Source organism: Arachis hypogaea, chromosome 17, assembly GCF_003086295.3.
Source record: "Arachis hypogaea cultivar Tifrunner chromosome 17, arahy.Tifrunner.gnm2.J5K5, whole genome shotgun sequence".
NCBI classification, from domain to species: Eukaryota; Viridiplantae; Streptophyta; class Magnoliopsida; order Fabales; family Fabaceae; genus Arachis; species Arachis hypogaea.
This window is the reverse complement of record NC_092052.1, coordinates 103,490,572-103,517,357: the sequence shown is the minus strand read 5'-3', so window position 1 is coordinate 103,517,357 and position 26,786 is coordinate 103,490,572. Positions and strand designations below refer to the sequence as shown.

The 26,786-nt window shown below is 38.3% G+C and overlaps 3 protein-coding genes across 6 annotated transcripts; 2 read left to right on the top strand and 1 right to left on the bottom strand.

Moving 5' to 3' along the window:
* The first annotated feature begins 5,373 nt into the window (after positions 1–5,373).
* LOC112762503 (uncharacterized) lies at positions 5,374–8,877 on the top strand. 3 transcript variants are annotated; one of them, XM_025808353.3, is made up of 5 exons: positions 5,374–7,344; positions 7,692–7,844; positions 7,942–8,013; positions 8,283–8,457; positions 8,562–8,877. In XM_025808353.3, the coding sequence occupies exons 1-4, from the start codon at positions 5,617–5,619 to the stop codon at positions 8,391–8,393; spliced, it is 2,064 nt and encodes a 687-aa protein (XP_025664138.1). In that variant the 5' UTR covers positions 5,374–5,616; the 3' UTR covers positions 8,394–8,457; positions 8,562–8,877. The 3 variants fall into 3 exon arrangements, with proteins under 3 accessions (XP_025664138.1, XP_072079178.1, XP_025664139.1); XM_072223077.1 differs by having other exon boundaries at positions 5,396–7,344; positions 7,446–7,844; XM_025808354.3 differs by having other exon boundaries at positions 5,416–7,344; positions 8,572–8,877.
* Positions 8,868–12,513, bottom strand: LOC112762504 (uncharacterized). Of its 2 annotated transcripts, XM_025808356.3 has the most exons (12): positions 12,054–12,487; positions 11,771–11,825; positions 11,630–11,687; positions 11,419–11,529; positions 11,114–11,251; positions 10,870–10,939; positions 10,725–10,780; positions 10,431–10,556; positions 10,119–10,258; positions 9,670–9,742; positions 9,516–9,590; positions 8,868–9,419 (listed from the first exon to the last, which is right to left on the bottom strand). In XM_025808356.3, exons 2-12 carry the CDS (start codon positions 11,812–11,814, stop codon positions 9,108–9,110), a joined length of 1,203 nt encoding a protein of 400 aa, XP_025664141.1. In that variant the 5' UTR covers positions 11,815–11,825; positions 12,054–12,487; the 3' UTR covers positions 8,868–9,107. The 2 variants fall into 2 exon arrangements, with proteins under 2 accessions (XP_025664141.1, XP_025664140.1); XM_025808355.3 differs by lacking the exon at positions 11,771–11,825 and having other exon boundaries at positions 12,054–12,513.
* Positions 12,514–15,875: 3,362 nt separating this feature from the next.
* Positions 15,876–17,588, top strand: LOC112763590 (uncharacterized). The gene has a single exon (XM_025809221.1). It carries the CDS (start codon positions 15,876–15,878, stop codon positions 17,586–17,588), a length of 1,713 nt encoding a protein of 570 aa, XP_025665006.1.
* The last annotated feature ends 9,198 nt before the right edge of the window (positions 17,589–26,786 follow it).

Below are 26,786 nucleotides of genomic sequence, written 5' to 3'. Positions count from 1 at the left end.
GTTAGTTTTTCAATTTTTTTTAGAATAGGATAGATTGCATAGTAATAGGTTAGTTGCATGCATGTTCTACTTAATTGAAAAGATAATAAGTTCCTTTTAAGACCCTATTTTTGAAAAATTTTACTAATTTAAATCAAAACCTTTATGTTAAATTTGTTTGAAGTTGTAATTGGAACATGGTTTTTGAGCTAAAGAACACACAACCTGTGAGACTTTGAGCCTAAATACATGGTTACATTATTTAACCATAATTATTTTATTCTTGTGTGCTTATTTCTCTATGATTGTAATTTGAATTTTGTTTTATCCTATATGTCCAATGTTAATATGTTATATGCATGCATATGATTGAGGCTATTGTTTGTCTAGCTCACTTATCCCAAATAAGCCTACCCTTTAAATTACCTTCGTTAGCCACTTTGGGTCGTTTTAATCCCACTTGTTCTACATTTTACCACATTACTAGCCTTAAGCAGCAAAATAATTAAATATCCCAATTGAATCTTTGGTTAACTTAAGATAAAAATTGTGTGTTAATTGAGTATAGGAAGATTGTGGGAACAAAGGTTAATAAAGGAATGTGTCATGATAAGATAATGAGAATTTGGGTACCTGCTCATGTGAAACTATAAAAGAAAATTGAAAATCTATGTGCATTGATAAGCTATGTTTATTTTTATGTTCAAAAAAAATTTAGTAAATAAGGGGACAAAATTACCCCAATAATAAGTTAAAGTTCAACAATCGATGCACATGTGATAAAATTAAAATAAAGGTTGATACATGAGTGTGGAATGCGAAAAGGAAATTCTGGGTAGCTAGGTATGAAATTTGAGGCTATATAGAAAATACATATATGATTAGGTGAAAGCTTGGGTTAATTAAAGATTCAATTTATAAGCTCACTTAGCCATATATACCTTTACCCTTACCTTAACCCCATTACAACCTTGAAAAGACCTCATGATGTTTGCATTGGTACATTAAATGTTGTTGATTGGTTAGGTGAAGAACAAAAATTAGAAAGCATGATTAGAGAAGGATAGAGTGATTACCATATACACTAGAGAGATTAGAGTGCACACACACCATCAGTGAGGGTTCAATACTTGATTCTATGTTCCCTGCTTTCACGAGCTGTCTCCTTACAAATTTACTTGCTTTTACTGTATGATTTGAACTAGTGGAATCTGCTCCATGGTTGGTCTTAGAGAACTTATTTATTTTTAATCAGATAGACAAAATCATATAGTTGCATTCATGTATATAGGTTGCATTGCATTGCATGAGTCTTACATGCCCACATTCATTCATATTTATCTCCTTCAACTAAGCATGAGAACATGCTAATGTTTAAGTGTGGGGAGGTTGATAAACCATTATTTTATGATTTATATTGTGTTTAATTGAGTGGTTTTATCAAGTCTTTCACCCACTTATTCATATGATTTGCATGTATTCACAATTCCTTCCTAAAATTATTCTATGATTAAAAACTTGCTTCCTAAAGATCTTTTAATTGAATATTTTTATTCTCCTTTATACCATTTGATGCCGTGATCTGTGTGTTAAGTGTTTTAGGCTTCATAGGGCAGGAATGGCTTAGAGAATAGAGAGGAAGCTTGCAAAGATGGAAGGAACACAAGAAATTGAGGAGATGACCAGTGAGAAGTGACGCGGGCGCATGGCTCACGCGACCGCGCGAAATTGAGGAAATTGTAGTGACGCGCTCGCGTGCCTGACGCGAACGCGTGGATTGGAAACTACACGAGTGACACGAATGCATGGACGACACGCACGCATGGCACGGAAAATGCTGAGTGACGCGAACGCATGGACGACGCGGTCGCATGACGTGCGCGATCTGCAGAATTTACAGAAGTCACTGGCGTGAATTCTGGGCCGCGTTCTAACCCAGTTTTCGGCCCAGAAACGCAGATTAGAGCCAGAGAACATGCAGAGACAAAACAACTCTCATTCCAGATAATTTTTAGTTTTTAGTTTGGAGATCTAGAGGGAGAATTCCACCTCTTTCTCTAGGTTTTTCTTTATACTCATAATTTAAGATTTGAAGATTTTGGCTTTGGTGATTGAGAATAGTCTACCTCCGGAACTGGTCATTCTAGTTTGCTTACCTACTTTTTACTTATTCTTTCATATCATTAATTTGTCCAGAGTACAATTGGATTATTTTTAGAGTTATTTAATACAAAAACTATTTTTATTTATTTTTATTAATCTTTTTTATTATTGTTTATCATGTCTCTTCTTATTTCCCCTCTTTATTTTGTGAAGTCTACATTTATGATAATGGAGTAGTTCCTCAACTTGATTGGGAGTTGATTAAAAGGAGAACCTTGAGTTAGAATACTCAAGAGTTCAATTGTAATTAGTTCGTTGTTGGTTGGCTTGTTAGTCACTAACTCTAATCCTTCCCAAGGGAGAGGATTAGGACTTGTGAATAGAAGTTGACTTTTAACTTGACTTTCCTTCATTCGTTGAGGGTTAACTAAGTAGGAATAACTACTAATTATTAATTGATCTTGAGAAAATTCCAACAAGGATAGAACTTCCGATTAATCTTCTCCCGGTCAAGATTTTTATTTAAATTACATAAATTCTTTGATTTAATTTTCTGTTTATCAAACTCAAAACCATTTTGGAAAACCTCTGATTAATAAAATAGCACATCTTTCTGCAACTCGTTGGGAGATGACCTGGGACTCATACTCCCAGTATTCTAATTCTAATTTTGTGACAACTCTTTTCTAAATTGACAAGCGAATTTTTGCTGGTTAAGAGCTGTACTTGCAACGCCATTTTTCTTAATAATTCTTAATCTGTCAATTTTCGCCACGTCACAAACTCCATCCCAAACTCTAGATGAACTTGGCCAAAAGGTGCTGTTAGATTTTCTTGAGGCGACACATTGTGATCACTATCATAATCATCCTCACAATTAAATGACATTAGATTGTGTAAATCTTCAGATTCGTACTGATAGTAGTCATGGTCAAAATCACTGTTATCATCTGAATGAGAGGAATCAGGCTTCACACGAGGAACAAAGATCTTTGGTGCCTCATTCCTTCCTCCTTGCACAAACATTTGACTAATGGGTGTTGGCCTTTTATACGGTGCTCTTCTGTTCTTCTGATTACTTTTATATCGTTAGGTGGGCACTTCATTCTAACCTGTTTGTGAAGTTAGACCCATTGCATCATTAACTCCACATTCAGGTTGTGTTTGGGCTTCAATGTGGCATTTGGTGGGCTTTTGGGATACATTAGGATGTTGGACTTAGGCTTCACTTTGCTGCTAGGTGGTGTTTTGGTTGACGTTTGGAAATTGGAATTGTGGCATTAGTTGGTTTGTAGATACAGGCTTGGGAGATGCTGTTTTTTTGCTTTGATTGCAACTTTGGTTAGTTCTATTTTTTCTATTTTCATTCTTACTATCTATCTTTTTTTTTTTGGAGTTGAATTTCTATGGATTGCCATCTTACTTCTTTTTTTGGAGTTTCTTGTGGTATAGGTTGTTCAACAGAATCAAGAATTGGGTTTGGCTCATCATCTACAACATTTATCACTTCAACTTCAATTTCTCAGGTAAATCAACAATATGATCCCAATAAACATGGCATATTCTCTTATTTTCAATAACAAATTTATACATTTAAACTACATCATTGTCAAGGCTAATTAAATGCAAACAATTGGATATTTCATTCTCAGTCTAATAAAAATCCTTGAAAGAAATATACCCCAAATCCTTAAATAACCCCACCATGAAATATGTATTAAGAGTTTCGACATTCACTCTTGGAATCACAACAACCACCACTCTAAAATATTTTAGAACTCTATTGATGTTTCTCTCAAATCGTCCTTTATGATGATACACAAAAGTTATATGATTTGCTATTTATTTATTGAAAAATCCTCAATCAAAGTATAAAACAACCAAAACCTAATTAACATCAACCAATAATGAACAACATTTTTTCAGTAAACCATAAACCAAAGTCAACATTTAACAAGGGGGAAGCATTACCTTTGATCACGCCTACTGCTAAACTTTTCTCGTTCGCCTACTACCCTATGTATGGACTTCTACGCTTCTCACCCTATCATGTCTGCTTTTAAAATAGAATGAAAGCCACAAATTGCAACAAATTCGAATGGGAAGACTTCAAAAATTCACTCTTTAATTTTGTTTAATTAGAGAATTTAAAGAAAAAAAAATCTCTTTGAGTACTTCAAGTACTCAATAATATTTAGTACTTGTTTGTACATAGAATAAGTAAAGAATTATTTTGTTTGAGAGAGTAAATAATTTATTACTGTCATAGTTGACATTTATAAGTTTTTTTTATGTAGAATTCATCTGAAATAAATAACACATATTCTTTAATCTTAATTATTAGCGACAATTTTATAATGAAAAATTGTATATACTTATAGACTACAAAATCAGATAGAATGTTCTGATATACAATGTGCAGAGAAGTGGTGGTTGAAACAAAATATTTAAATTTGATAATTCATCTCTTACTATTTTAGAAATTTCTGAGAAAGAAATGTTGAAATGTCATGCTGACAAATGTAAATAATTAGTGAAATAAATTTTTATGTCTTGAATAAAAAATGATTCATATGATAATGTTATTTATTGATGCAAGTATTTTGTGTATAAATCGATGGATTTTCATATCAAAACACAGGTATATGTGAACACTACTTAAGATAGATAATAAAAAATGATTTGGCGACCTATTTTCTACATTTGATTTTTGATTCAACAGTAGAGTTTGGTAAATTTAATTCAATGCAACAAACACATTCAAGTGGAATAATATTTGTTATGAACAATATTTTTTAGTAAACCATAAAAGATAAAACAAAATCAACAATTAACAAGAGAAGGAAGCATTATCTTTAATCGCGTCTGATGCTAAGCTCTCCTCGTTCGCCTACGCCTGCGTGTGGATTTCGATGCTTCTCGTCCTTTCATGTTTGTCTTCAGAATAAAATGAAAGCGACGAACTACAACAAACTTAATTGCGAAGTGTTCAAAAATTCACTCTTATTATTTATTCTCTGTTAAGACATGTTTTTATTCAACGTAATTTATGAGAATGAAGAGAATGAAGAGATATACCTCGTAAAAAACTTTTTTCTAATTTAATAAATTTAATCATGTAATTTTTATTTTTTATTATGTCATCAAAAAACTCAAATCATACAATAAAGTGTCACCTAGTACTAGTAGTTATTACTGTTGTAAAAATTATTCAGACAATGAAAGAATAAAAATGACAACAAAATTAATATTAATGTGTACAAATAACTTATTAAAATATTATAATATACATCTATTCACGGTATAAAAATTTACTTTTGTCCATTCTTCCAAAGGAGAAAAACCCTCTATCATGCGCACAACACACTACTGGGACTATGCAAAACTGCAAAGATTCCACGCCTTTGTTTCGTTAACGAAGTAACGAACTTAACCCCCTTCAAACCAACAGTAACAACCAAATAATAATAATAATAAAAGTTGAAGGTTCTTGGTTTGTGCATCGAGTGAATTAGTGTGGGTCTTATCTTTAACATGTTCCTTTTGCCACCACATCTTACCACTCCATTCCCTTCTACCCGCTCCACCAACTACTTCCCCACCACCCGCCACCACCAACCACCACCTCCTTCCGCCGCCAACCCTTTGATCTCCTCCTCCGTCGCAACCGCTACCCCACTCATCGCCGATGAGGGCCCCAACGACATTCTCCCCCTCCAGAACCGCCGGTATGACTTCACTCCACTCCTCAACTTCCTCTCCTCCGATTCCAATTCTGAACCAGAAAACAACTCGTCTTCCCCAACTCAACTCGACCCAACTGAGTTCCAACTCGCCGAGTCATACCGAGCCGTGCCAGCACCACTCTGGCACGGTCTCTTGAAATCCCTCTGCTCCTCTTCTTCCTCCATAGGACTCGCATACGCCGTCGTTTCGTGGCTCCAAAAGCATAACCTCTGCTTCTCCTACGAGCTCCTCTACTCCATCCTCATCCACGCGCTCGGTCGCAACGAGAAGCTCTATGAGGCATTCTTGCTCTCCCAGCGTCAGGTCCTCACTCCCTTAACCTACAACGCGCTAATTGGCGCGTGTGCCAGAAACGGCGACCTCGAGAAAGCCCTTAACTTGATGTCTCGAATGCGCCGCGATGGGTTCCAACCTGATTTCGTGAACTACAGTTCCATCATTCAGTCGCTCTCGCGCTCTAACAGAATCGATTCTCCGATTCTGCAGAAGCTTTATAGGGAGATTGAGAGTGATAAGATTGAGGCCGATGCGCACCTTCTTAATGACATCATTTTAGGGTTTTCGAAAGCCGGTGATGCTACTCGCGCTTTGAAGTTTCTTGCTATGGCTCAGGGGAATGGGTTGAGTCCAAAGTCGGGGACTTTGGTTGCGGTTATTTTGGCTTTGGGGAATTCCGGTAGGACTGTTGAAGCCGAAGCACTTTTTGAGGAGATTAAGGATAATGGGTTGGAACCTAGGACCAAGGCTTATAATGCTTTGCTTGCAGGTTATGTAAAAATGGGGTCTTTGAAGGATGCGGAGTTCATTGTTTCTGAGATGGAGAGAAGTGGTGTTTTACCCGATGAGCAAACTTATAGTCTCTTGGTTGATGCTTATGCTCATGCTGGTAGGTGGGAGAGTGCTAGGATTGTGTTGAAGGAGATGGAGGCTTGCAATTTGCTGCCGAATTCTCATATTTACAGTAGGATCTTGGCGAGTTATCGCGACAAGGGCGAGTGGCAGAAATCATTTCAAGTGCTAAAGGAGATGAGGAACAGTGGGGTTCAGCCTGATAGGCAGTTTTATAATGTGATGATTGATACTTTTGGGAAGCATAACATTCTTGATCACGCGATGGCAACGTTTGAACGAATGCTGTCGGAGGGGATTATGCCAGATACTGTTACATGGAACACGCTGATCGATTGTCACTGTAAGTCGGGGCGCCATGATAGGGCAGAGGAGTTGTTCGACGAAATGCAGCAGAAAGGATACTCGCCTTGTGTCATGACATATAACATTATGATTAATTCTATGGGGGAACAGGAGAGATGGGATGAAGTTACTAAGTTGTTAACCAGGATGCAGAGCCAGGGAGTGCTGCCCAATGCAGTTACATACACTACCCTGGTTGATATTTACGGAAGATCAGGAAGATTTGGCGATGCAATAGAGTGCTTGGAGGTTTTGAAATCGACGGGGTTCAAGCCAACTCCAACCATGTATAATGCCTTGATCAATGCCTATGCACAAAGGGTATGTAAATATTGTCGACACCTTTTGTTATGCTGATTGTATTGTTTTTATTTATCAACTGATATAATAGTAACTAACATGTTGATAGGAAAATTTTCCAGTAAATAATTACTCGAAAGAGTACATTTCAGTTCAACCATGAAGTCTCAGAAACTTACTCGATATCGATTTGTTCTTCATTGGGATCAAGTACTATCAATCAGTATTTGCACAAACTTGTAGTTTTGTGACAGCATTCTTTGTTCTTCTTCGTTGAAAACTATAAAGCATAGGCTAGGTAAAAAATGCACCATATTGTGAACGAAATGTTAGCTTGAACTCGTATTTGATGAGTATAAATTCTGCAGGGTTTGTCTGAACAAGCAGTAAATGCGTTCAGGATGATGACGACTGAGGGTTTGACACCCAGTCTTCTAGCTCTAAATTCACTAGTTAATGCATTTGGTGAAGATAGAAGGGAAACTGAAGCCTTTGCTGTGCTGCAGTACATGAAAGAGAATGTATGACTTTTAGTTTCTCTCCTTTTCTCAAGAGAATGCTCTTTAAGCTGTCTTCCGTGATGCAATAATTAGTGTCCTTTGTTCATATCATCTGCAGGGCTTGGAACCTGACGTCGTTACTTATACTACACTTATGAAAGCCTTAATTCGTGTTGAAAAGTTTGACAAGGTAAATAACATTGTCATATTCCGCTTGTCTTTTATGTTATAATATTCAGTCTTGAGCGAAAATCATCATCGTTTTTTCCTGTACGTTTCCAAGGGTTGCATTTTTCTGCCACTTCTGTTTATTTCAAATCAAAGTTAAGGTGCCTCAAAATAAACAGATTAGTGAGAAATAACTAAGTTTCATCTTTGAATAAACTATGATCCTATTTCAGTGATAAGTTGTACACACTACACTTAGTACACTATGCTTATATTGTGTTTTGGTTTCAGGTTCCGGCTGTGTATGAAGAAATGGTTATGTCCGGGTGCACCCCAGATCGAAAAGCTAGAGCTATGCTGCGGTCTGCCCTTAGATACATGAAGCAAAGACTGAATTCATAATTAATTAATCAAGCACATTAAATTGCCAAAACAGTGTCAAATTTGCTCCCATGCTCTTTTGGAGGTTAGTTGCAACTTTCTGCTATATGCTTACAACTGTAACTAGTGCTGAACTGTTAGTTTTGATTCTTTGGTGGTTGTAACAATGTATCATGACTTACATTGTAGGCTAGTGTAGGTAATGGTTCGCAGATCAGTGTGCGTGGGATGTGATCATTAGCATATAATTCTTTCTTCTTCTACATTGCATGAATGAGAAATGAGATTGCACAAATTGGGACATGGTACTCTCCCCCCAAAGGAACTTCATTCAGAGGAATTCATGGAAAATAGTTGGTTTCCCATGACGCTGTATTTTATATGTATCAATTTTTGGGATGAATGTATTGTATATGTTCAATGTAAGTAAACCTTGTATGTTAATGGGAGTTTGTGTACATTAGCAAAATTAAAGAGAGTCCAAGTGTATAAGCATTTCATATAAGCCTTCGATGTTATTTCTGTACTCAGCTATTTCTTCATTGAAAATTTGATGAATAAATAGCTATCACAGACGACAAAGCCACACATCGTTTGTTGAGTACAATAAAGAATCAGATTATACCACCTGGGAAAAGTGGTGTGTTACGTAGTAATAGTACAGAGACAACAATATAAATTACAAGCTTTTCCCTCCCTCAAAATTGGATATACAATTTCACCCAGGGCCTAATTTTAGAGCGGCATAGCAGGAACTGGTCTACTGGACTTACTTTTTGAAATTCTAGAACAGAACATGAACATTAGCAACACTGAAGACAATAAGAAGAGCCTAAAATATGTTCTTATTTCTTGCATTCCAAGGTCAAGCACCTCCATCTTTTTCCCATACCTATTTCTTCTTTCCATTAAATAACCATCTAAATATTCATCTATTGATACGAATTTATCCAACTTGGCAGGCGCTTTTGAATTGATGTCACCAAGTCGGAGTGGCCCCAGTTTAAAAATTGTAAAGAATGTTGTAGACCATTCATCAAGAACTCTCTGAAATTGACCACGTAGAAACGTTAGAAAATTTTACTGAACGGGGAAAAGGGTTTCAAATAAAACTAATAATTTGGAAGTTTTTAAGTAACATACAACATAGCTAGTTTTGTCAGTAGGATTAAACATTTTAAAACAGTCTCTTGATGAAGCTGTTACATCTCCATATATCTGCCAGTAAAAACCCAAAGTGAGAACACTGCCAAATCAAGTTTTGTAATACAAGATGGAAGGATGGAAGCCTACAAACCTCAAAGGTGAATGACATCGGAACCCTCACGACATCATACATGAAATCGGTTGCTGTCCCATGTGCAAAATACCTGGAAAGCTAAATATGAGGACTCAAGCAGATCATGTATCTTGCTTGTAGTTTAAAATTTGAGAGTTTAAAACTGCTGGTTTCTAAAAAGTGATGGTGAGCTACCACTTACACCTTCACCTATCAAATACGTTAGAATATTTGAGGCCTTAAAATGTCATTTTATATATCAATTAAGATCCATTTGAGTACTCTAGTTAGACAAAAATTTAATGTCATTATAAATTAACTGTGTTAGGAGCAAGGGGATCCGTTCTTATGTGGCAATGAAGAACCGAAGATAAAAGAAGAAAAATGATATATTAATTAAACACAACATTTTGGCCCTAGTAAAACTTTTGCCAATTCTCATCAGATTCAAATGAAAATCAACTAACCCCACAGAACCGCCTCCCGACCCAACCACGCAACGCTTTTGAAAATGAAGATTGTTTACTTCTTCAAGCAATGAATTCATCCGCTTCAACAGCAATCCATCAAGTGTTGTATTTTTATGATCATAAGGCATAAAAAGAGCCTGCAGGGGGAAGGAAAATGGTTAATAAAAATTGTAGGAAGTGATATATGAAAGGCTGCATAGCATGTCTACCGAACTGCAAAAGTATTCCAACTTGCTATGAATGCAGAAACTATGGAGGAGAACATTCAATTTTCTTTCAAGGAATGGGTAAAAAATTAACTAAACTTGCCTCCATTCCAGAGTGCACATTGATCCACACATGTGGTTCGAACGAGATGGCAAGTTTCCGCATAATTTGAGCTTCAGGCTCACTAAATGGAGCAGTTCCAGGATTCTCCTCATAAGGATCATAGTCCTGTTGATTTGAACAGTAATACAAATAAAAATGAAGCAATTTGACATTCAATAAATACATAAATAAATAGAAGGCAAGAACTATTGTATAGATTGACAAGCAGAAAAGAAGAAAAAAGAAATCCACTTGGTGAAAGTTGATAATGAACAAGATCGGTGCATAACGAACCTTCTCCTTTTTCCCCCAATCTACACTCCAATTCCGGTTGAGATCAACTCCTCTGCCTGCAAAACATAATATAAACTCAGGTTTTTGATATATAATGGTAGCCAAATTCAACATCTGAAATATTGTAAAGGAGAGATTCAAGAACCATTTCTTCTCTCACAGAGATCTCCAGCTTCTACAAGTTTTCGGCCATTCAAGTTCTCCATCGGAATCACCTGATAAACAATTAGAGAGTAGCATTTTGATGATTTCTCCAGTTAAATCTGTTATATATAACATATAATTCAATAAAACTGATTATGACACTTCACTGAAATCCTGATTAGCAGAGCCTAGTTCCATATTAGATTCATTATTAAGACATAATTACAGCGACAATATGAACTTGCCTTTATCACAAGCTTGTCAAGTGTAGTGTTCAAAGAAGCTTGATCCATGTTAGGTAGTGACTGTTCTCCACTTAGAATAGACAAAATCCTTAAAGCAAGTTCAGTTGTAATAAGCTCCCTTCCATGCTGCCCAAAACTCTGGAAGACAAGGAATCATCTGTCAAAAACACAGAATAACCAATTTGAGATAGCTAAACACTACATCTCAAGTTATAGCTTTCTTTTCAAACAATGCCAAATCATAAATCAGATCAGCCCAATTTCTTCTTCTCCCCTTTGGGAGACCAATGATGGAGAAAACTTACAAGAAGTATGCGGAACTTTGATCTCTCGTCTGTCTCTCTCTTTCGCTCCGAATAAGTAACCACGGTAATCTCAGCACCATAGCCTTTGTTCCCGGCTTTAATGGTCTCCATCTATTTAGAACCATCATATATTGGAATAAGTTATAGCTTTATAAGTATCCTCGGATTAACTAACACACAACAGATATATAAACAATCTAGACAGACTCACAGCGAGCATATCCGAGTGACGATGAACCAAAGCCTTGATCTCTTCCAAAAACTTGCCACTGCAGAATCCCACAAAGAAGAGTTTCACTTTCATCTCACCAACAAATCAACAAATTTATGAAGAAAACAACTAAATACTCACACCACAACACACCAAAAGAACAGGCTTAAAAAACACTGCTTCATCTAGTCCAGTGCTTCAACAACAATAAACAAATAAATAAATCATACTGTAAGTCGCAAACAGTGAATCGCAGATGCAGAAGCAGCACGCACAATTAACGCATAATTAATTAATTAATTCCGACATAAGACTGTAAGATTTGGTCAACAAAATCCTAACCTCGATTTACAATCGCGATCTAGACAGTTACAGAAGAAAGTAGAAAAAGGAAATAATGATTGGAATGTAAGGAAGAAGAAACCTGGAATGGTAGAGATCATAGTTAATTGGGGTAACAGTGAGATTTTGTTCCTTGGCATCAACGAAGATCAGATCTCGCGAACAAGAGAGGAAGCAGATGCTGATGGAGAGTGCCAAAGGAACAACAACATCGCCCAAACCCATCTCGTAACTAACTAACTAAACTAACTTAACTGATACTACAGATTCTATCTATGTTTCTTCATCTTCTTCTTCTCTTGTTTCATCTCATTTTTTGTCTATTTTTCTTTAACTTTTTATTTGAGATGCTTGTTTGTTATTTTAATTTGATTTGATTGACTCCTGCTGCATCTACTAAGAGTTTCTCACCCAATGATATAAAATTGATGAAGTGATATGGTAGTGGGTCGTTGAAAAATAATAGAAGCATTTTCGAAGAAGCGGTGGACAACAAACATGTTGTCGCCTTTTTTCACGTTCAACGGTCTCGATCCAACCTTGTTAACTTGTCGTAACATGTCAATTCATATATACCATTACTATCTGCAATTAAGCCATACTTTATATGAATTTAAACGCTTATGTAACCATTATTATCTTTTTATGGTGGTAAAACCAAAAAATATCTTCGTAACATAATGTTTATTAGCGTCAAGTCACCAAAAAAAAATATTTATTAGCGTCAGCTGGTGGAATGTGGATATTTTTATTTTAAAGGAATTTGCTGCTTCATTTTTAAGTGAACTCATTTTTATTTTAAAGGAATTTTTCAGAGTAAAATATCTTATATTTTTTTACTGATTTCACATGATAATTTTCTTGTTTCAGAATTTATATTGTTTATAAACGTGTAGATACAATGATATGCTAAATTTTTCTCATGCTTTTTTATTACATACTTGATATGCAATATTTTTTTCTCACACACAAATATTTTCCCTTGTTTGGCACCACCTTATTATTTGGTTTTTCGTTTGTAACAATCTCGGGGACAAGACGACAAATGAGGAGTTAAAACTCAAAGTGATTTCTTAGATTTTTGGATTGCATTAATTTAGTCTCTGATTTATCGATTTTACGGTTTGTATTTTCGAATTTATAAAAAAATGCATCTAATTGGTCCCTCACTTTATTTTCAGCCAATTAATCTGTCGCTGACCAATGACATAGCAAATGAATGTCACGTTGTACACCATAAAATGATATTCAATGATTTTTTGCGCTAAGACACATTGGAACGATGTCGTTTGACAAATTTAGAGAATTAAACCCCAACATTGCTGATCACTTCATCTCCTTCTTCTGAACTCAAATATTCAGCGCCATGAAATCCTCACGCCTGCAACTGGTGCCTAGGGTTTGAACGGTGAAACTATCTAGCTTTGTGGAGTCCACTCACACTCTGAACTTTGTTCGAAATTGTAGTCGTTGAGCTCAGAAAGAAAAGGGTTCTTCGCGAAACATAGAGGCAAGTTTGTACTGGATAAAAAAAAAGTTATAGCCTTTTGATTTAGGTATGCGTCATTGTGTTTGTTTGGTCAGAATTTTTGTGTAGGTTGATGAAAATTTTTTGCTGCTCATTATCTGCTAGGGTTTATGTGTATTTTGTGGGTAGCGAAAGAATTTTTTCTATGCTTTGTTTTTATAGAAGGAAGATGGGTATTTTCTTCAATACAATTTTATTTGGATTGTGTTCACACCCTGGGTCGAGCTATCCGACCTGGGATGTTCAGTAACAAAGCGACCGATCTCTTCAGGTCAGGCTATCCGACCTCTTCTCAAAGAGCTCGGCCAAATCGACAGGAAAGCCCAGTAAAGGGCCCAAATAGAGGAACACGACCCAAATCCAAAGGCAGTCCAAGCCTATAGAGATAAAGGCGGTTCCCTTGAAGATAAGCTGACCTCACCCAAAGATAAGATAAGATAAGATAAGATAACTAACTTATCTTATCTAAGAAGGTCACTCTACACTATTATAAATACACTGGAGCACCCAAGTATAACTCATACTCTGATTCTACTAAAAACCTGTTTAATACCCATGCTAACTTAAGCATCGGAGTCTCTTGCAGGTACCACCACTCTCCGGTGACAAAGGATCAGCAGTGCAGCCAGTCCAACAAGTCGGACACGACAGCTCCGGCCGCCCCCACCAGCCGGACATGTCATCTCCGACCAGTATAGAAGATCTCGTCCGAGATCGACCTACAGTTTCAGGTAACCCTCAGAACAGATTGGTTGATGGCTATTTATAAAATTTATGTTTGTGTGTGAGTGTGATGGTATGTTGTTGTATGTGTGAGTGTCGTGGCTATTTGGAGTTCTCATTGTTGATCGCATAGGGCTTCCATGATCTTGATTCGCACATCCAATCATGATTCTGCTTTCAATTTTAAACAAAAACAGAAGAAGAAGAAGATGATGACAAAGAGGAAGAACGTTGGTAAAGAAAAAGAAGAAGACCGATAGAGGATTATTACTGAAATTAGGGTTAAAAGTAGGTGGAGGGATCATATTGGATCAGCTAGTTTCAATTGCCAGCTCAACTAGCTATTATGTACTCCAGCATGGCGTGTCAGTGTTATGTCATTGGCCAGCGACAGACTAATTGGCCGGAAATAGGGTGAGAGACCAACTAGGTGCATTTTTTACAAACTTGGGAAAACAAATAGTGCAATCGGTAAGTCAAAGACCAAATTGGTGCAATCCGTGAATCTCAGGGACCATTTTAGAATTTACCCAAGAAATTATATATTTTTTATTTTGATGTTCATTTTAATATATTAACAAAGGTTCAATTAATATGTGTTCATACCCTGCCTCAAAAAATAGCCAGGCCCAAAATGAATAAGGTCCAAACCTCATAAGGACTCCTTTTCTGTCTACCTGACCTCATAGAGGTCGAATTGAACAACGCCAATCATGACCCTACTTACTCGAATAAATGAACTAACTCCTATAATCTCTTCCATATTTTCAAAAGAGAGATCTCAACAATCCCCCAACAAAGGGGATGGTTATCCACCATTAAAGGTGAAACTACTCCAAGGAGTGGTTAGAGACTCTACAATTATAAACATCTGAACTCTCTCAGATATACTCAAAATCCAATCTACTAAAAAACCTACTTAAACCCTTACTAACTTAAGTATCAGAGTCCCTTGCAAGTACCACCCCCCACCTCCTCAAGAGGAACTCAAATGGCGGCACCTCGATACCAGCAGAAGTCGGACGCTGACACAAAAGGAGTCTGGACCTCACGTTCAGGCCCAAAAGCAACCCAATTTCAGGTAACCCTCGGAACATTGGCACCGCTGCTGTGGACCTGGAAGTCTACACCCAACCATGGCGGACGATCAGTTTGAAGACAAACGTACAACATGCAGAACCTCACAACAATGATCGTGCAATAGTAATACTCCCACAACAAGATAGAGCGGGTGGTACTAGTGGGGAGAGAATATCAGAAAACCCTCACCCCAGAAGAATCAATTTAGAGATACATCCACCAGAGAATGAGGAGCGTTCGCATCCGACAGAACTCATGGGATTGGTGCACGGACACCAAGGACGACTAGAATAGCTCGAACAAGAAATAGAGTGGCAAAGAAAAGTTGAGAGAGATCTAAGAATAGAACTACGACGACGAAGAGATCTAGAGAAAAAGCTTTTGAAGTTAGAAGCCGAACTGCAAGGTCAGAATAATCGAGCAAATTGGGAAGAAACCCCTTTTGGAGGGGAGGATCCATTCATTGAGGAGATCACGCGGGCCAAAGTTCCTAGAAATTTCAAAAGTCCCGACATGAACCTCTACGATGGAACGACCGACCCGAGACACCACCTGAGTAATTTCAAAATCTGAATGTACTTGGCTAATGCTTCAGATGCAACTCGTTGCAAAGCTTTCTCGACAACACTGACCAAGACAGTGATAAAATGGTTTGATAGTCTGCCACCCAAATCTGTGACCTACTTCAATGACCTCACAAGAAAGTTTCTCACTCGGTTCTCCATCCAAAAAGATAAAGTAAAGCACACCCCTAGCCTCCTGGGAGTCAAGCAAGAGGTCGGAGAAACTCTCCGAGCTTATATGAAAAAATTCAACAAAGCCTGCTTGGAAGTCCAGAACCTACCCACAGAAGCAATAATAATAGGGCTAGTCAATAGCCTCAGAGAAGGACCTTTCTCCCAGTTCATATCAAAGAGGCACCCGACCTCTCTGAACGAGGTACAAGAGCGAGAAGAAAAGTACATCAATATAGAGGAAAATGCCCAACTAAGAGAACTTGCTCTCAGACAAAATCATCCTTATCAAGTTTGGGACAAAGAGAAAGAAGCAAAGAAAAAGGATGAGTACAGCTCGGACAAGCCTCGAAGGTACCATAACTACACCCCCTTGCGAGTTTCTCTTGTCGACATCTACAGGGAGATCTACCATACTGAAAAACTTTTACCTCCTCGCCCCATCAAAAACAAGAAAGGCAGAAGCCGGACAGGATATTACGAATATCATAAGATATATTGGCATTCCACCAATGACTGTTACGACTTGAAAAATGTAATAGAAAAATTGGTCAAAGAAGGTCAGTTAGAAAGGTACCTGGTAGAAAGATTTGACAATCAGGGAAAAAGAAAAAGAAAAAGAGAAGAGGAAGACAGAAGTCGACGAGATCGGCCAACACGAACTCCTGGCAAACACATCTACATGATAGTTGGAGGATTTGCGGGAGGTGGAGTAACCAAGTCTTTCCACAAAAGGTATTTGAAAAAAGTCTATCAAGTTGGAGAAGAGGATGAAGTCCCCGACTTGCCTACTATTTTCTTCACAAAGGAAGATGCACAAGGGATGACACTGGGGCATGATCCCATTGTAATCACAATAATACTTGCCAATACAAATCTCCACGGGACTTTGGTAGACCAAGAAAGCTCGGCCAACATCTTGTTTAAGCTTGCCTTTGACAAGTTGGGATTGGAAGAAAAAGAGTTAAGAGCATACCCTGACACTCTTTTCGAGATAGGAGACACACCCATACGACCTTTTGGTTTCACTCTGTCACACACCACTTTTAGTAAAGGAATAAAATCTCAAACTTTGAGTATAGACTATATTGTAGTTGACGTAGTCTTAGCTTACAATGCCTTGATAGGTCAGACGACGTTGAACCAACTTTTCGCATTCGTCTCTACTCCTCATCTCTGCATAAAGTTTTCGACTTCAGAGGGAATAGCCACTATAAGAGGAGATCAAAAAATGGCAAGGAGGTGTCATAATGAAAGTTTGAACATGCGCAGATGTACAAAAGGAAAAGAAGTCAATACTATTGAACTCGTAGGTGTCCGAACACAAGAAGAGTTGAGACCACAACCCGATGGAAAAATAAAAGAAGTGCAAATCGAAAACCAAGATGGAAAAACTACAAACATAGGAGCCAACTTGGACGATGAATTGAAGGCAGATCTTGTCAAGCTCCTACAAAAGAACTCCGATCTCTTTGCATGGAAGGCTTCTGATATCCCCAGGATACATTCCGACCTCATGAATCATAAGCTCGCTGTCTATCCAGGCTCATGATCTGTATAACAAAAATGTCAAAAGCTCAGCCTCAAAAGAGCACAAGTCATTGAAGAACAGATCCAAGCTTTGTTAGATGTCGGGTTCATAAGGGAAATAAAATACCCTTATAGTTGGCAAATATAGTACTTGTGAGAAACAGAATGGAAAATAGAGAATGTTTGTCGACTATAATGACCTTAATAAGGCTTGTCTTAAAGGTCCATACGCTCTTCCTAGCACCGATGCTTTGGTGGACTCAACTTCAGGATACATATATTTGTCCTTTATGGATGTTAATTCGGGATACAACCAAATCCCGATGTATAAGCTGGACCAAGAGAAAACCTCTTTCATCACTCCAAGAGCTAATTATTCTTATGTGGTGATGAGTCCATATTTTACGATATATTTTGGCTTGATTTGAATGAATTTCATCACATAAACCCACATTTATTCATCAAAATAGCATGCTTTTGAGATTTCTTCCTAAATTGTGCTTGAAAGTGAAAACATGCTCTTTTGTGCTTAATTTAGTCAATTTTAATTCACTTTAATCCCATTTGGTGCCTTGATGTATTTGTTAAGTGATTTCAGGTTTCCAAGGCAAGTATGGGTTGAAGAAGTGAAGGAAAGAGCATGCAAAAGGGAAGAAACCATGAAGAAATGGAGTTTGGAAGTTTAAGCACCCGTGCGTACGCACAAGTATGCGTGCGTACGCACAAGCAAGATTTGCGAGCCACGCGTACACGTGACCCACGCGTACGCGTGGATGGATTTTTGGCTTAGTCTTTACTTAGTTTTTCTTAACTCTTGGCTTGAAATTGTTGACTTTGGTGATCCTTGAGTCATTGATGTCCATTCTTATTTGATATATTAGAGTAGTTAGTTGATTTGGTCTCCCTTGACTCCATGTGACCCCTTAATGTTGACATAGGACTTAGGGATTGAAATTAACTATACCTATTTGACTTATCTTCGATGTAAGATTGACTAAGTAGGATTAACTCTTCATAATCATCATATGTTTGTGGTCAATGGCTAGGATAGGTAGCCTTAGTCCTCAATTACTTGCTAAGAGGTTTCTTGTATTTGAAGTTTTATTGCTTTGAATTTTACTTGCTTTCATTTAATTTCTTGCATGTTAAGTTACTTTCTTGCCATTTCCTTTTCTTGCATTTAATTGCTTTGATGTTTAATTTCTAGCATGTTTAGTATTCACACTATTGGTTGAGAAATCGGGTGTTTGGGTGGAATTGAGTTGTGGATGTCCATTCCGCATTATGTGAGAATAGTTAATTGGTTTGGTTTCCATTGACGCTAGTCTTTCACTAAGTAATTAGTGAGTTGACTAGGACTTATGGATTGAGATCAATTATGCCTTTTGACTAATTCTCAAGGAGGATTGACTAGTTTGGATTGATTCCACACAATTGACATGTTTGTGGTCCATAACTAGGATAGGAAACCTAGATTACCTATTTCTTGCCAAGAGTCCTTTAATTGCTTTCCTTTTAAATCGTTGCATGCTCATTTACTTTCTTGCTATTTACATTTCTTGCTTGCTCTCTTGCTTTCGTCCCCAATTCCCCATGCTCTCTCTCATAGCCAATAATTATACACTTAATTGCAACTCCTAGGGAAGAACGATCTGGGAGCTAAATACTCTCCGTTATAATTTGTTTTGTATTGTGATAACATTTGATTAATGGCCAATTTTTTGGGTTAGGACTATACTTACAACGGACAAATTCTATTTTTAGTGTGAAAATCCAAACCCATGCAAATTGGTCATCGTCAAATTTGGCGCCGTTGCCGGAGAGTTGCAATGGTGTAAAGTTAGTGGCTATTGTATATATGTGAATATTATAAATAGCTTGCTTTTTGGTTGTCAATAGTTAGGATTGGGACCCCGGAGGACATTGGAGATTCAAGAATTTGGTGAAAAAGTCAAGCACAAGCCACCATAGCAAGGGCTCTCCCAATTGTCTAACTTAAAGACATTAAATAAAAGTACTTGGTAACATTGTTCTAACTCTTCTCTTTTTGTATATATTTTGGCTTAGTTACTTTTTGTCATGCTTGGTTAGCTTAGAATTAGTTTAATTTTGAGCTAGTTATGTTAATTTTGGTTTGGATCATGAATTTATGGGTTCTTGCATGTTTTGGTGTTGAGTTTTGATTGAACTAAGGCTTGGTACCTTAGAATTTTGAAGAAATTTTTTTGCAAAACAGGGCATCTGTGCGTACGCACGTACTTGTGCGTGCGCACAAAACAGCTATTTTCTGCTTCCTGTGCGTGCGCACCGACCTATGCGCACGCACACGCATAATTTTGCCCTCTGTTCGCAGCACTAGCACGCCTTGTGCGCGCGCACTCCCCTGCTTTCTGCGACCTGTGCATGCGCACCCACTCGTGCATACGCACACATACCCTTTTTCGTGCTGTATGTGCGGCTGCACAGGCTTATGCGTTCACATGCCAACTTGCAACCACTCTGGTGGGAGCGTTGACACAGCCTGTGCGTGTGAACCCCTGCCCTTACGCTCTTGTGCACGTGCACGGACCTGTATGCGCGCGCACACGTGATCCTTTCCATAAAAAAAAATTGCCTCTCTGTGCGTGGGCACAACCCTGTTCCCATGCACACCTCAAAACATGGCCTCTAGTCGTGGCGTTAGCACACATAGTGCGAACGCACGACCATTTAATTTTTTCCATCGACACGTACGCGTCACCTTTCATTTTTCGCCATCTCACGCGCACGCGTCCATGACGTGTACGCGTCGAATCCCATTTTGTTCCGCACCATGCGCACGCGTCCATGACGCATACGCGTGATCCTCTGTGCGTGCACACATCCCTTTGTGCGTACGCACACACCCACTTTACTTCTTTTCTTCTCTTCTTTCTACTTCTTCTCTTCTTCTTCCCTCCACCCTTCTCTTCTCTTGCTTTTCCCTTGCTTCTCTACTTGTTTTACTTAGTTTCCATTGCATCTCTTTCTCATTTCAGTAATTATATTAGTTTTAGTTTAGTTGTTTGTTAATTAAATAAATTGCATGTATTTGTTAATGATTGTTGGGTTGCTTTTTGCTTAAGTTTTGGTCTAATTTTGATAAGTATGTGCACTGAGCATCAAGTCTTTGTCTGATTACCTAATTGAATTGTGACTTTGATTCATATGTTGTCGCGACCATATGCGTTAAATTTGATCCTTGTGTGGCATTTTGAATTGTGCACTTTTACTTTAGTGAATAAAGTTGAGCTACTTAGTCATCATGGTTCTTAAGTGAAAATAATCACATAACAAGGTATTTGTTCCTTGTTAATGCTTTGCATTTTTTTGAGTTGACTTGACTTGATTCTTATCAAGACTTGTCACTTTTTGTAACAAGCACCTTATACATGTGATTATTTCATTATTCCTAAGAATGAATAAGTAGTCTCTTTTCATCATTGAATTGGTTATTGTCGATTGTGTCATTTTTTATTCACTTTGCACTTTCACTTGCACGACTTCAATAACTAATGTCTTATATACTCAATTCACTTTAGTTGTAGTTACCTAGGGTTGCTTGTGCCTTAAATTTTGCTTATTTATTACTTGCAACCTAGGACTACTTGATTGAGGAGCATGCTATTTCTTTTGATTGTGTGATTTCTGTTTCTAATTGACCAATGTGTTGTGTTCTAAATTGTGCGCGCATTTAGAATACACACATTGCCTTTTATCATACCACACACGTCTTACTTTTCCTCAATTGTTGTTTACCGGAGCCCCCGGAACCCACCAGCTAAAGGTGGAGCCTCATAGTCCTTCATCCCCCGGATCGTGTGCATGCTCGGAGGACCGTGCATTATTCAAGTGTGGGGGAGGATCGCTAACTTCAACGGGGGTAAAATTTCTTAGACACTCTGCAACATTCTTTTTGTTCTTTTTCTTCAATTTTTGTTCTTGTTTGCATTTTTGTTTGGTTTGGTTTATTTGTATATATCTCTTTAATGCTTATAGTTATATGATAGTAAATACTTGTATGTTGCATGCTAGATTGAATAAGTTTGGTAAAACAACAAAGAATTTTCAAGAAATCTCTTTTAGGGCGTTCCATTGATTAGATTTGAAAAATTATTTTTGAACTTTCTTGAAGTACTCTTGTTATGGAACATAGAAAAGAGTTTGAACAAATTACCTAGTGAGATTTGAGCTTTAATTGTGTGGTTGCACATTTTCAACCACAAATTTTGTTCTTGTGTGATAAACTCCTTTTATGATTGTAATCTTGGATTTGCTTGAATCTTTATGTCCTTTATTTGTTGTTTTGAATTCATTTAGTATGATTGAGGCTATTTTTGAATTTAAGCTCACTAACCCATATGGCCAACCCTTGCATCTATCTTTGTAAACCACTTTTTGAGCCTTTAATTCCACTTTGTTCTCATTATAAGCACATCATTCACCCTAAGTGAAAAACCATTATGTCCATGGATTATATCTTTGATTAGCTTGGGTTTGAGTGTGTGTGTTAATCAAGTGTGGGGGTGATAAACCCCGATTTCGTGGTTTATTTCGTGCTTGTTTTGGGAGATTTATTCACCTTTTCCCACATTTATTCAACGAAATAGCATGGTTTTGTAATTCTCCCTTAAATTTTGTTTAAGTGTAAAAACATGCTTTTTAGGCCCTAATTTGGTGATTTTTATTTCACTTTAATTCCATTCGATGCCTTGATGTGTTTGTTAAGTAATTCCAGGTTCATAAGGCAAGTATTGGATGGAAGAAATGAGGAGAAAAGCATGCAAAGTGGAGAATACATGAAGAAACAAAGATTTGGAATGCACCAATGGACGCGCAAGTGTACAAGGCGCGCACGCGCAAAAGTGGTTTCTCACAAGGACACGCACGCGTACATGCCGCTTCCGCGCAGGTTGGGAATTTGCCAGCGACGCGCACGCGCACATGGCGCGCGCGCGCCGATATTCTTATATGGCCCACTTAATGGCAAAACACTGGGAGTGATTTCTGAGCTGCCCAGGCCCAAATCCAACTTGTTTCTGAGTGTATTTCATGCAGAATTGAAGTCCAAGCAAAGGGGGAGCAATTAGTTTTAACCAACATGAGCCTTTAGTTAGTTTCTAGAGAGAGAAGCTCCCTCTTCTCTCTAGAATTAGGTTAGGTTGATTTCCATCTTAGATCTAGGGTTAATTACATGTTTTCATCTTGTTTCCTTTATAATTTCTTACTTCTACTCTCTCATTCTCATGTTCTGTAATGTTAATTTCTCTTTTATGTTCATAGATGCTCTTGTTGGATTAGATTTCCCTTCAATGCAATTTATGATTCATGTTCTTTTATTATTGACTTGCTTTATTGTTGTTTAATTCCTTGAAATTGAATAGTGTAGATTTACATTCCTTGCAATTTGCTATGTTTCCCTTTTATGCCTTCTAAGTGTTTGACAAAATGCTTGGAAGGATGTTAGAGTAGATTTTGAGCATTCTTGGCTTGGAAAGAGTAATTGGGCAATCTTAAGTCATGTAAAACCCAACTCATGTTGGTGATCTAGAGTTGTTAGCTAATATTGTTTCCATTGACGCTAATCTTTTGCTAATTCAATTAGTAAGTTGATTAGGACTTTTGGATTGAGATTAGCTAGTCTCATTAGACTTTCTCCCTATTTGTTGGAGTTGACGTAATGAGATAAATTCTTGTTTATATTTGTGACATGATTAATTAATTTTGTTTGACATTCTCCCGATGTGTGAGTTAACTAAATAAGATGAATTAGTCATGCATGACTAGGATAGAAAGCCTATGATCTCAATCCATTGCCATGAATGTCTCTCTTTATTACTTGCTTTCTTTAATTATTTGCTCAATTTACTTTTCTTGTCTTTTTATTTTATTGCCCCTCTAATCAAACTAAACCCCTCTCTTTTTACCCCATCATAGCCAATACGCAAGCACTCCATTGTATCCTAGGGAGACGACCCAGAGTCTAAATACTTCGGTTATAAATTCATTGGGGTTTGTTACTTGTGACAACCAATATTTTTGATTGAGAGGATTATTGATTGGTTTGGAAATTATACTTTACAACGAGACTCCATTAGATAAATTCTAAACCGTCAAGAGTTAGCTCATCAAAATGGCGTTGTTGCCGGGGAGCCAATGGTGCTATGTTATTGGCTATTGTAAATATTGTGAATAGCTTTATCTTTGGTTTGTTTGTTGATTTTTGCTAGTTTTAGGATTTAGTCTCCTTCATTTCTTATTGCTCTTTGTTTTTATTTTCTACTTCACTATGAATTCTCACTTTGGCTATGAGTGTAGCTCAAACTATGTTGTATGAAATGAAAGCCTCAATGAGGATGTGCATCAAGGAATTGGAGATCAAAGGTGGGAGGAGCCTCAGACATTTGATCAACCTCCATGGCAACAACCTCCGCCAATGCACTATGAAGAAGGGCCATTCTATGATGCATGTCAATCCACTGGCTATGGTGAACTCCCTTGTGACTTTCAAGAATCAACACCATATGCCTATGAGCCATATCCTCAATATAGCCACACGTCATACTCACAAGCCCCATACCACCATTTACCTCCACTTGACCATAACTCATATACACCATATCAACCACCGTTAGAATCACATGTAGAACAACCACCATCCCAATACCAATACTCTCAAGAACCACAAATTCCACATACACCACCTCAAGAACTCCACCAATTTAAACCACCTTCCGATTACGAAAATCTCTCCCTAACTGATGAATTCTCTCTTCCAACACCATCTCCTGACGAAGCCTTCATGTTAGAACTGAGAGACCTTGAATCTCGTATTTTAAGGCGACAAGAGGAGGATGAAACTAAGTTTAAGGAGTTAAGAGTAAGGGGCCGGCATAGTAGAAGCCGTGGGTCACCTAACATCTCACCTAAGCTCATGCGCCATAAGTACGCCCATTGTTGAATGTGGAGAGACAACCAAGGAGCCCCGTGAGGATGTGAACTTGAAGCTCCATGGTGAAGAGGGAGAATTGAGGCTAGAAGGACAACAAGAGGAGAAGATAGAGATAAGTGCACATGAGGAAGTAGTAGATAGATGTTTAGGATACGTTGAGCACATAAAGGAATCTCAGATCGAAGAACTCTCTTCCAAGAAGCTTAGAGGGGATGTTGCAGAAAAGAGTAATGTTGCGGAAGTAAACAAAAAGTTGGAGGAAATTGATCAAGAAGTGGATTCCATCACTAGTGATTTTTTGCCCACCTTGATCAATCCCCTTGACGATCCTGTTGAACCTTCCCCCAGTAGATTGGAAAGCAAGGTTGAGGAGGACGTACAACCTCTAAGGCCTAATGCGAGTGAAGAACTGGGAGAAGTATTCCAAGCAACAAACGCTCATATTTATGACGATTCCGAATCAACATATGATCCTTTCGAGTTTGAAGAATCCTTCCCCGAATTGTCTGGATTCGATGATGAGGTAGATTTTACTTTGCCTCCTATCTATGATGAGAGTGATGGGGAAGAAATAGAAGAAATTGATGAAGAGGAATGTGAACTTGAGGAAGCTTGGCATGAGGAGGAATTTGAAGAAGCTCGCCAAGTGGTGGAAACCTCTAGAAGAGGATGGACGGGAGTAGAGCATGCTTTATCAAGATCTTTGGGAACTCCTCCACCTAGTTCGTCATCCAATCCTCCGCTTGAGTGGGTAAAACTTCTAACTCTCAGCTTTATAATCCCACTTGAGTATGGTTTGCTTGAAATGGATGGCCAACTTAGGGCGCTTTGTGGAATTAAGCGAAAGAGGATGATGTTTAGTGGTTGGCATTCTAAATCTAGGCTCATTATGGTGGGAAGCTCGAAATTAGAGAGCATGGATTGGTGCAATGCTAAATTAAATGGATCTAGGAGAGTAGTTTGGTGCTTCCGTGAGAATTCTGTTTTATCGTCACCCGGACAAAGTCAAGGCAATCAACTAGAAGATGGGTGTGAGGACAAGATATGAGATCATGGATTATCCTATGACAGTTGTTTTCGGGAGCTCAAGTCTTGGAGAGAACCTCACCAAAGCTTCATGAAGAAGGTTGGAAATTCTGACAACCGATTGAAGGACAAGCACTTTTGGAGGTTCAAGAATTGATACAAGCATAAGCCACCTTGATAAGAAGCCTCCCAATGTCCAACTTAAGGACTTAAACTAAAAGTGCTTGGTGGGAGACACCCCACCATGGTAAACTCTTTCTATTCTCTTGTAGATATAATGAATGAATGAATTGGGTTCCATTGTATATAGTTTCTTTACTTCTTGGTATATTTCTCTTTGTTTACTAAGGTGTTTATGCATTTTGTGCTTTAATGAGGGATGAATCTTTGAATTGGGTTTTTGCTTAAATTGCAAGTTTTCTCAAGTTGTTTGAAAATTGTTCCTATGTCTCAAAATGTGCTTAATCTTGCACCTTAGCTTGTTCTAGAGTTTTAAAGAAGGATGAGAAGTTATGAGATCTTTTGATGCTCATTAAAAAATAAATAAATAAAAACAACAACAAGCCGTGCGCAAGCGCAAGGCACGCGCGCGCGTCGGCTACGCATTTAAGTTTTCTGGGCTAAGGACCAGAGAGTTGCGCCACTTTTGGGCCAACTCTGTGCCTCAACTCACGCGAACGCACGCTATACGCGTCCGCGCCACTCCATGTTTCTCTGTCAACGCGTTGGCGTATTTCATGCCTCCACGCCTATCTAATAAGCTCAAGCCATCCACGCGAACGCGCACATTGCGCCCGCGCGTCAATGCGTCTTAACATCATCCAGGCCAAAGGACCCGAGAGTTGTGCCAACTCTGGGCCTCTTTTGTGCCTTCGACCCAGTACATCCACGCCGACGCACACCGTATGCGTCCGCGCCCATTCTAACCCATCCATCTACGCGCAAGCGCTCATGGCGCTCCCGCGCCGTTCGTCCATTTCTCCCACCCACGCAAACGCGCAAGGTGCGCGCACGCGTGGATTCGAATTTTTACTTACCCCAGGGACGCGAAGCCCAAGCGCATTCGCGCATCAACTCCCTTCTTTTCCCCAACGTTTCATTCTTTTCTCTCTCACCATCTTTCACCTTCATCCTCCGGCGAGCAACCCGCATCCATCGTCGTCGCCGCCGCCATTACCACCCAACCCTCTTCTCTCACTCTTTCCCTCTCTCTCACTTCTTCGC